At 28.5% G+C, this 11,028-nt stretch overlaps 1 protein-coding gene across 1 annotated transcript; it reads right to left on the bottom strand.

The window, feature by feature from the left end:
* Positions 1-4,740: 4,740 nt before the first annotated feature.
* Positions 4,741-9,096, bottom strand: LOC114188181 (beta-amyrin synthase-like). The gene is made up of 16 exons (XM_028076734.1): positions 8,896-9,096; positions 8,629-8,814; positions 8,061-8,150; positions 7,721-7,918; positions 7,553-7,637; positions 7,259-7,425; positions 6,955-7,146; positions 6,742-6,855; positions 6,486-6,605; positions 6,244-6,366; positions 6,073-6,171; positions 5,941-5,997; positions 5,485-5,853; positions 5,312-5,392; positions 5,130-5,213; positions 4,741-4,908 (listed from the first exon to the last, which is right to left on the bottom strand). The coding sequence occupies exons 1-16, from the start codon at positions 9,094-9,096 to the stop codon at positions 4,786-4,788; spliced, it is 2,289 nt and encodes a 762-aa protein (XP_027932535.1). The 3' UTR covers positions 4,741-4,785.
* Positions 9,097-11,028: the final 1,932 nt, after the last annotated feature.

Genomic DNA, 11,028 nt, shown 5'->3' with positions numbered 1-11,028 from the left:
ATATGAAAAGGAAAATAGAAATACCATTTGATTGTTAACCTAATTAATTATGTGAAATACAATTTCTTAGACTTTGACAACATGGTTATGTGTTTTGGAAAACTTGTAATTTTCTTATGCATTCATTTGATTGCTTACGTACACGTAAAAGCCTTTCTTATTGATGCAATCTATGGCACAAGGTATGCTTCAGAATTACGAATCCATGAAAAGGAACAAGCTTATTATTATTGAACTCAAACACCAACTTTCTTTTATTTTACTTTTTGGATTCTTTATTTCTATGATATTAATTGTTTGAAAAATGATTATTTGACTATTAAATTTTGACAACTTTTTTTTAATAAATTTAGGTGTTATTTTCTAAGTGGTTTTTTTTTGTCTTTTTTCTCATTTTTAATATTTCAAAACCAAACCATTTAAAAGATGACATGTTATGTTGTAAGAGAAAGTTGTCAAAATTGAGTAGTCAAAATATTATTTTTCTAATTATTTTCAGAGAGTTAAGCCGAAGTGGAAAAGCATTTCTGTATAGTGCGTAATCAATGGCGGATGTTGACTAAAATATCTGGGGGAGCCAAAATAATATACTTAAAATTTACATATTTAATATTACTGTCGTCACTCATTCAATGAAAGTAAATAATATTCTAGTATAGCTATAACTATAAAACAAACTACACCTATCCAATGGATTGTCCATCGTTTTTTCATATTCTTAAACTTATCAAATAATTTAATCATAACTAAATTTTTCAGCTTTTTTTTCAATATAAATAATCATATTATTTGCAAAATATTTATTTTCCATTTTCCTAATGTGCACATATCAATTCAAAAGTCGCATTTCATTTTATTGTTATGTGATTAACAACCATATTGTCATGTTTTGATCTTCATTCTTCGTTTATCAATTCTAAAAAATGAATTTATTTTTTTATTTTCATCAATATACCTATTTAAAAATAAGTTTAAGACTAAAAAATAATTTATCATAACATAATTAATAATTGAGAGACATAATTACTAACAAAAATTGATAATTAATTCACTACCAAGTGAAACATGAGAATTTTGTTTTTCTTGTGTGGTAACGTAACAAAAAGATATCAGGTAAGGGTAAAAAATAAATACAACATGTGAAAAACTAAAAAGACAATAAAAATAAAAAATATCTTAATAATTTGTTTTCTAAATTATATTTGATTTAATATTTTATTATTTATTAATATTAAATGTTATACCCTATAAAAAAATAAAAATACATAATTTTATTTTCATTAATTTTTAATATATTATTATATAATTTAAAAATTTAAAAATATAAATAATTTAACAAATTATAAATATATATAATTTAAAAAAATAAAAAAGTTTTAAAAAGTTGAAAATGGGGGATGGGGGGGCGGTGGGGCGGCGCTAAACTCCGCCGCTGTGCGTAATGCAACAAGTTCAAGAATTCTCCCGTCGCTTCCTGCAATAAAAACTAATGTTTAAATTTCTAACAATTGGTAATACTTAATATAATAATATACACAAATGTTTGCTTATTTTAATAAGTAATAATTATATTTATTCATATGTTAATATATTTATAAACACTGACTTTTTGCTTTTGTGGGTTAATATAAAAAAAATTTGTTAATCTTATAATTTCAATATAATAATATATAGAGAGAATAAAAAAGTTATTTTAGGAATATCACTACTTAAAAATGTTTTTATTTCTGAATAAAATTTTATTTTATTTATATTTATTAAATGATTTAAATATTGGTCGTTATAATTTTTATTTATTTTTATGATTTTTTTATTCTAGTATATATATTTACATTTTTCGTTTTAGCCCCTATAAAATGTTTTCGAAAGAGACTTGAGAAAAACTGATCAGAAGGACTACAGCGAAAAATATTTTATTTATTTAGTATTAACGGAATAAATTTATAATTCACAAATCTAATCATCAAATGAATAGTTTCTAATGATTGGTTTTGTTGAAATTTATCCCATTTTAATCAGAATTTAAATTAGTTTATTTAAATTAAATTGTCAAATTGGTTGCTGGTAGATCCAGACCTATTAATACCGCAATCAATCTTTACACAAAAAGTTTAAATTTTAATCAGATCAAGCTGTGAATTTAGGTGGGGAAGATTCAGACTTATTAATATCCTGTTATTCTTTGCAGAAATTTTAATTTTATAATTGTCATGGCCCAGTTTCTAAATTTTATATTATCTTCAATTGTCTAACATTTAATTTTTCACTTATCTGAGAGCAGCAGAAATTATGAAATCACTTCCTGATTAAGATGTATAGTTGGGAAGATATTCTAGGAATTATGACATTGCATTATGGAACTATATTTTAAAGCTTATGAATAAAATTTGTTTTTAATAATAACAAAACAAATCTTACCAGCTAAGATTGTCTCGCTTTTTAATTTATTTTCAACATAATTTGGCTATATTCAATTCTATCTATAAATTTTAATTTTATCCTTAAAATTATTCAGACAAAAGTATAAAATATTAAAATATATATGTTCGAAATTATTTAGTTTTCCAGTTAATATATATGTAATAAATTATTTGTAAATCATTATTCAAATAATTCTTCATTAAAAAATATAAATTTTAAAAGTTAAATATTTTATAAACATATTTATTTATTTTAATCGTCATTAAATAAATTTAAGTAAATTAAACTAATTTACATACTTCTTAATAAGAAACAGGTAGGGAAAGGAAAAACATATTAAAAGAGCTTAATTCTATTTCTTAATTTTCGTTTTACAAATCTGTTATTGAAAATCTACTAAAAACCAAATGAAAGATGATTAAAATTAATATATTCCATTATTAGAACATCTTTGTTGGAGAGGTTATATGTTGAATGATAAGATGAAGATCTGAGTTTCATAAGAAATTTTCATTAAAATACATTAATACAAATACAAGAATAAAAAATTATATTTTTATCCTAAAAAATATTATATTTCACAAATAAACATCAGCGAGTGTGTATCTTACTATAAAAGTATTGCATTGAAGTAAAAACTCCAAAAGAATCTTAAAAGTGATGTGAGAAATATAATAAGGATAAGATCCATTCATTGTAATAAGTTCTTGCTTGACTATATACGTCAATTTGTAATATCTTCACAATGAGGTGATTTCTTTTCTTTGTATTTCTGTATAATTCTTTTTTTGTATTGCTTTTACCTTAATGGTGAAAAATTAGGATAATTGTGTGTTGCATTTGTAATTATTGAAGTGTATTTTAAGTTTTTTTTTTTTTTTTTTTTTTTTTTGTATATTTAGAATGTAGGTTATGTAGGTGTGAATCTTGTAACACTAACTATTGATATATCAGTGAAACCTTTTAGATAATGTTGGTAGAAAAAAAGTGGATGTAAATTCTTAAATTGAACTAGTATAAAATTTTATGCTTTTGTGTTTTTTCTTTCATTCTTAAATTTGTTTCTTGTAAATTGGCTGTATTTTAATTGCACGTCTTCCGGTCACCTTGTCAATTGAATAAGAAAGTTTCTCTCTTCAAAAACTGTTTTAAAAATTGAAGAAGATAACAGTATTTGAAAAAGAACGGATTTACCCCTCTATTGAAGAAATTCACCCTTCTTGAAGAAATTAGTCATCACCATATTAACAAATACATAACAATACTAAATATAAGTAGGGTTAAATATGTTTTTGGTTCCTCAAGTTTTAGTAAAATTTGGAATTAGTTCCTCATCAAAACTTTTGATCAATTTAGTCCTTCATCTTTCAAAATGCGTGAATTTAGTCCTTTTAACCAAATTTGATTAAGTTTATCTAACGTTTCGAGCGCATTTCATGATAGTATTTAAGTTAACATTGAAACAAAAATGTGTCAAACAGTATAAATAATTTAAATACTATCATGAAATGCGCTTGAAATGTCAGATAAACTTAACAAAATTTGGTTAAAGTACTAAATTCACGCATTTTGGAAGATGAAGGACTAAATTGGTCAAAAGTTTTGATGAGGGACTAAACCCAAATTGCGCTCAAACTTGAGGGACCAAAAACATATTTAACCCATATAAGTATGCAAAACAGAAGAAAACAGAAAATCAAAAGAGAGATATAATCTTGGTAAGATGACAAAGTGGACTTGGCTTGATGGGCCAACCCATAGGTCCGTAAAAAAATGTGGGACGGATTGAAATATTGAGTTTGTTGACCCACAAAAGTCTTTTCACTTGTATATGTTGGTTACTTTCCTTCTTGATTTTTGTACGAATATTCTTATATGAGTGGAAAATATAAATGTTATATATTTTTGAATGTCGTAAAATTTGAAGAATTTATGATGTATGTCAAAGTACAAAAATATAGATATGACAAAAATGTTAAATTATCAAATTATCGTTCAATTACCTAAAGTCTTGTTTAATTTTATAAACTTGTTAAAATTTTTCAATTTGTTAAATATCGAAAACTTCGTTATAAGAGAACTACAAAATAAAAAAGGGGACCGACTCGCAACCTCCAAGTCAAAAATTATTATGAATAAACTTTGAATTCGCATTTTCAAAGCTGAACGAGACAGCCCGTCTTGTATTTTGCACACCAAATGCACAGGAGAGTCTAAAGTGACCGGATCTGCCTACGTTACCACATTGTTACCCCGATGATATTCTATAACAAACCCAAACACCAACTTCTCTTATTTTATTTGCTGGATTCTTTGTTTCTATGATACTAATTAATTCTCTTTTAGAGGTCACAGCATTTGAAGCTATGCAGAAGTAGAAGGCAATAAAACTTTGGTGCGATATTCAGCCAAAGCCCATAACGGAAAAACATTTCTGTATAAAGGGTAATGCAGCACCCCAGTCTTCAAATGTGCTCCCGTCACTTGCTGCAATAAACAAGTTACAGAAAAGAATTAGAAATAAAAACTCAATTCCAATATAGCAATTTCAAATCAAAGACAAAACAAAATTATAATCTACTGTTACAATAAATCGCACCTTAACTTATTGGTTTATAAAGCAGGTTAAATTTAAAAAATTTCGTACAAGAAAAGAAGACTACATCAGTCTTTGTTATCAATCGAAAATATGTTACTTTAAGAGGTACCTCTTGAGGCCAATCACCACTCTGTAACTGTGAATTGATTATTAACTTTGCCGCACGATGGAGGGGAATTGGGTCTCTATTGGCCTACATACAGAAGTTAGAAAATGAAAAAGAGAACACGTAAGTCTTTCTGAAAAAGTTGCATAATTTGTGAGAAATAAAGGTGCAGATTAAGAGAATACCTGGCCGGCATGAAGTAAACCCAGTAGAGCCCAAGCTGTTTGAGTAACATGTGATCGATTTCCTTCAAGAGCCACGTACGTCTTCATTGCACAGTGCCATTCATTAACATTTATCATTCATAACATTTAAGCTAATGGAACTTGTAATCATAATTAGTGGGTTAATTACAAACCTTCATTGGACATGAAAGATAACTCTCTCCCCACCCACCATCCTCATTCTGTATTGAGAGTAGAAATTTCGCAGCTTTACGAATGGCTTCACAATCACTGTAAGTCCTTCCAGCAGCATCTAAGCCTCGAAGTGCAAACCAAGAACCGTAAGTGAAGCAAATTCCCCACTCCCCATACCAACCACCATTACTTTTTTGTTCATTTTCAAGGTATTCAACTGCTCTGGCAATGAAATTATCAACATCTTTCTCTCTGTAATTTGGATGTTCCCTTTTGAACGATACCAAAGCCTGAATTGCTGATCCAGTGCATTCAACATATTCGTGCTCAATTATTATGTCAGCAAACATTTCCGTCGGATTCAGCAGCTGCAAATTAATACCAACAATAGATAAAGAATTGTTTTCCCATCTATTATTAATGGATTTATACACATTTTATTTTGTAACCCTAACCTCCAACCATTTTTCAGATCGTGCAGGCTCCCATGCGGTTATACCTCCATTTTTACTCTGTAGTAATCAAAATTGACATGTTCTGTCAAAATCAAACCATACACAAGCAAATTAAAATTTAATAATACTCGCCTGAAGTGACAATATGAAATCGACTGCATCATATAACTTCTGAGTCTCCATTTTTTCTCCCACAATCTCCTCTGACATCGCTGATAGAAGCAGGCAACACTGAAACGTAGGATAATTAATTAATATTGTAAGTTATACATTGATAAAATAAGTTGTTTGTGGTAAGCTCACCTTTAAACATTCTGCAGTGCAGTCAGAAACTTGCCATCCATGGTCCTGGTGAGTGAAGGTCCATGACCCTTTCGAAATTTGACGATACATTTTCTTAAAATCTCCTGACGAATTGTTTTGAACCTGAGATATCATAAATCCATTTTATAGTCATTAACCTACCCAACACTAATTAAAACAAGTTACCTAATCTGTCTGTCAAAATTGTATCATGTGATTATTGAGAAACTTGTTAATTTGACCTGAGATTTCTTAATGAAATCATGGGCTTTTGCAAGTGTGGAACCAAACTCATCCATTAGGTCAGTAGCTAGAAGAGCTTGAACAATGAAGCCTGCATCCCACGTTTGACTACCAGAAGCCTGCATTATATAAACAAGTGAATTACTTAATTTATCTCACTACCTATTTTAAGATTTCCTCTTATTGTTATCAATCACAATAATCTTCAAATATTACAAAATGTGAACACTAAAACATACGATCCAACATACGTGCCTGTACGGTTATTCCATCTTCTGAAAGCCATAGATAATCAGGAACCCTTGCAAGATGCTTCTTAATAGCTTCTCCATTTGGATCTTCCACCCCACAAACAAGCATACATAAAATCTGGACAATATACAAGCACATTAAAGGCAAGTTAATATTTTTCATATGAGAAATCATTGACTTATTTATCCATTTGATCTCGTATTATTCTCATTTTACCTTTTCCACACACGCAGGGTCCATATATCGACTATTTTCATCTTCATAATGAATGTGCTCCATTGTTAGTTTAAGTGCTTTTTCTCTAACCAGCTTACTCAAGGGCCAACGTCTAAGAATGGGCTCAGCAAAAAAATAAGCGCCATCCCATATTAGATCTTGTATCCAATGACGGGGAGAGTAAAGATCTTCCTGTAATTTATAAATCAACAATTATATATATTTTTATATAATTTTAAGTTTTCTCTTCAAAATTATACTTCACGTTTTACCTAAATTTAAAAATACGTGTGCAATTAATTACCTTTGCACACTTATGACGTGCTTTCTTCCACATATTTTCGTTATATGGTTCAGTAAACAGCTCATCTCTCAAATTCAGAATTAATGGTGTGATTGGACCCGTAAATTTTTTTCCATATAGGTAAGACATAGGCATATATATCAATCGACAATAACACCACATTTTTCCTGCATAGTTTTGAGAAAAAATTGAGATAAAAAACTTCCATCAACAAATAACTAAATATTGCATATTCACTTATTCACATATTATTTATTGTTTCAGAGAGTATAGAATGAAATTAATTATTTCAACCTGGATGCATAGGAAAAAAATTAGGAAGCATCCAAAATTCGGGTGGCAAAGGATGGCTTCCACTCCAATCAACTATACCAAGAACCTACAAGAATAAAATTATTTAAATTAGTAAAATATGTATGTATGTATGTATATGTATTGTATTTAAATATTGAATGAACTTACTGAAAGCCAGAATTTTCCCCATTGAGGAATATGAGTTACAGTGCCGTGTTCATGAATCCATTTTCGTCCTTTAGCACAAGCATTGTTAAGACCTCCATTTGGTCCTTCTCCCAGAATTCGCATACATATGTAATTAAGTGTAGTACAAAACATCACACTCTCACCCTCTATGTGTAGTCCCCACCCTCCGTCTTCGTTCTTCATATCATTATTTTGTATTAGTTGTTGAGTGTTGTCATAAAACAAAAACAATTTTATAAATTAAAAATAAATGAAATAAGAAAGAGTAAATATATCTAGTTGCTTTTTTTTGTCTCCGTGTTCACAATAACATGCATACCTGATGATAGTATACATAACGAAGAATTTCTTTGCGATGTTCTTCCGAAAATACAGAATCAAGATGTCCGATAACGTACAAGGAAATGACCTGTAGTATTTTAAATAGAAAAACAAAAATAAGGTTAACCATTATTCAACATACAAACTTAAACTTAACAAAAGATATCTTATAAAGAACAATTTATCTATAACATGATTATATATTGTTTATAACGTAAATAAAAGAAGTCTCACTATAAATAAGGTTAATATAGAATATATAAGTGGATGTGAACCTCACTTTATAAGTCAAATTTTGTGGAGTTAAATCAGACTTAAAATTTACTTTAATATGATATCAGACTCATTATTTAAAGTCTATACTAACAAAATTTGTATTTATTAGACATAATTTCACACACGAAATATATATAACTCGACATATGAGAGATGTGATGAAAATCCCGAATCAATTAAAGATAATGTCTATTTAGAGTATATAAATAATTTTCTCATCAAATTTAAATAAAATATATTATCAGAATTGTTTTATATATATAATATTAATATAAAGAAGGTGAAGTTACCATGGGAGGGATAAAAAAGAGGCAACCAGAAATGTGAGCTGGCCAATGACCGTCACTAGTCTGCAAAGCGGATAAGTAATGGACAGCTCTCTTCATTGCGAGCGTAGTTTTCTGAGATGTAATCTTCTCACCATCTTCAATCTTCACTCTTTCTATGGTTTGTTTGAAATTGTTTTCCCTTAGAATCTGTATAAGCCATCATCAAACATATAAAGCACATCACAACACCATACTTACACTAACATTACGTTAGAGAACGTTAGTTACCTGAAACCGCCAAATTCGATCACCACAGGCTCTGAATTTGAAGCGATTTCGATAGAAATCTTGACGAGCAGCTTCAACTTCGGCTCTTTCCTCATCAGTTCCTGCTTCTGCATCAAACTCCCATGCTTGCCTTCCCACAAAGTTGTTAGTGCTGAATAGGTGTGGATTATCCGCTCCCTCTCCTATCTTTAGCCTCCACATTTTTTTTCTCTTTCGCTGCACAATGCAATCACCCTTCTTCCTAAATGCATTTTAATTACCAATTTTCTTTCTAGCTGGACTTATAGTTTTATTCAAAATTTAATTACCAAATATATTCTTTAATTTTTTTATGAATGCCATTTATTAAAAAATGTTGATAGATGAATTAGATTGGATTTTATTGCGTGAATCGTATTTTTAATGAATTTTCTTAACTTATGAAAACTCTCTGTTCTATCTGTCGTTACACTCCCATTTTCTGTGTTTTCATACGATTAAAGCAATTAAAAAAAGCATCAAACTTCTATCGGTATAATTTAGTTAAAAAATAATGTAATTTAGTTAAAAAATAAAACAGTAATTTGATCCAAACATAGGACAGTTAAAAAAAAATTCAGTTCACAGTTCAATTTATTTTATGATTTAGTTCGATTCAATTTACTTTTTTTAGAATAAAAATATAATTTTATTGGTCTAAACTATTTTTTAGTTCAGTTCATTTGAACTATTTTTAATTTAATGTATTTTGTAATAATATAATACAATCTAATAATTTTGTCCACCCTAAAGTTTCGTGGTGTCCCTGTTATTGGCACCGTGTGCCTTTGGGAGAGGATAATGAGTTGGTGTTTGGGTTGAAAGAAGGTTGTGATGAATTAAGTTTGATTCGAGGGATATAGGTGAGTTAGATGAAGATGATAAAAATTAATTGAAATTGTGAAGCGTAAAAAGGTGATGAATTTTGTGTAGGTATTGGATGATGGTAGTAATGGGCTTTTGGGTTGGCAACTCGTGTGTAATGAAGAGGAAGAGATTCTCTTACGGCGATGATTGGTTATATACTCTAAAAAATATGAAATTATAAAATGTAATGAGTTATAAAACCCGTGAGAGAATAGGATCTTAAGTTAATAATTTTTCTTTTCCATTCATTCACCGGAAGAGGCACAACTTTTGACTTTAGCATTCCTTTGTGCCGCCGCCACACTAATTTACAAAAGAAGAAAGTGGAGAGTTCACGGCTCTTACAATTACAACTACAACATGTTTAATCACTTGATGCAGCCATGTAAGTGACATTTTAATAAAACAGTCAAATTCAAGTGGAGAACCAAACATTGTTGTATCATAAATAAAAAGAAAAATACTATTTAAACAAAGCAAAAGAAGAAAAACCTGATTATGGAGTTCTTAGGTATTTATCTTTAACGACCCAGTCTAACATAACCCTGCAGTTTTATCATCATTTGCTTTAAGCAAGATTGATCTGATCTTACTGCAAAATGGTGTCAACTTTATATAGTGTTAATTGAAGTTATCATCAACATCAGATGAAATGACAAGTTTACAAAATGACATGCAACCACGTGTATTGGCTTTACAAGATGACTGTGCCAATAAAGATCGTGTATAGATATTTAAATGTAGGTAGATGATGATAGCTTCACAATCATTATATTTTTTACAACCAATCACTTATTACTTTTTATTAACTATGGTAATATACTCTTTTTTTTCTTCTAAAAGATTGTAAAGAAAAAAAGGAATTATGATTTCTATTTTTTTTTTTTGAAAAGGTGGTTTGAAATTTAATAACAATAAATTTTATATAGATAAATAATAGAAAGCTTATGAACATATTATAAATGTTAAATTAGTTTTCGGATTATTTTATATCAAAAAGCGACTTAAATCTTAGACAAGAGAGATAACTTTCACTATTGAAAATTTTAGTGAGAACATAATATAAGAAAATTTATAACCTTAAAAAATAATTGTTTACATAGTATGCATTACAAAATCAAACTTTATATATATATATATATATATATATATATATATATATATATATCAATTATATTTTTTTTAATTTTTATTACTTTTAATTTATACTAAAACTTAAAAAAAGAGAGAACTTATAATACTACGATC

This window comes from Vigna unguiculata, chromosome 6 (genome assembly GCF_004118075.2).
Source record: "Vigna unguiculata cultivar IT97K-499-35 chromosome 6, ASM411807v1, whole genome shotgun sequence".
In the NCBI taxonomy this organism is placed as follows: domain Eukaryota; kingdom Viridiplantae; phylum Streptophyta; class Magnoliopsida; order Fabales; family Fabaceae; genus Vigna; species Vigna unguiculata.
The sequence above is the reverse complement of the archived record's forward strand: the minus strand, read 5'-3'. Positions and strand labels throughout refer to the sequence as shown.

Bases quoted from the DNA above. Each gene is read 5' to 3' on its own strand.
- LOC114188181 (XM_028076734.1), bottom strand. From the start codon at position 9,096: ATGTGGAGGCTAAAGATAGGAGAGGGAGCGGATAATCCACACCTATTC. The intron at 7,147-7,258 runs GTAATTAATTGC...TATAAATTACAG, and splicing joins CACGTCATAAGTGTGCAAAG to GAAGATCTTTACTCTCCCCG. The intron at 6,606-6,741 runs GCACGTATGTTG...TATATAATGCAG, and splicing joins AAGATGGAATAACCGTACAG to GCTTCTGGTAGTCAAACGTG.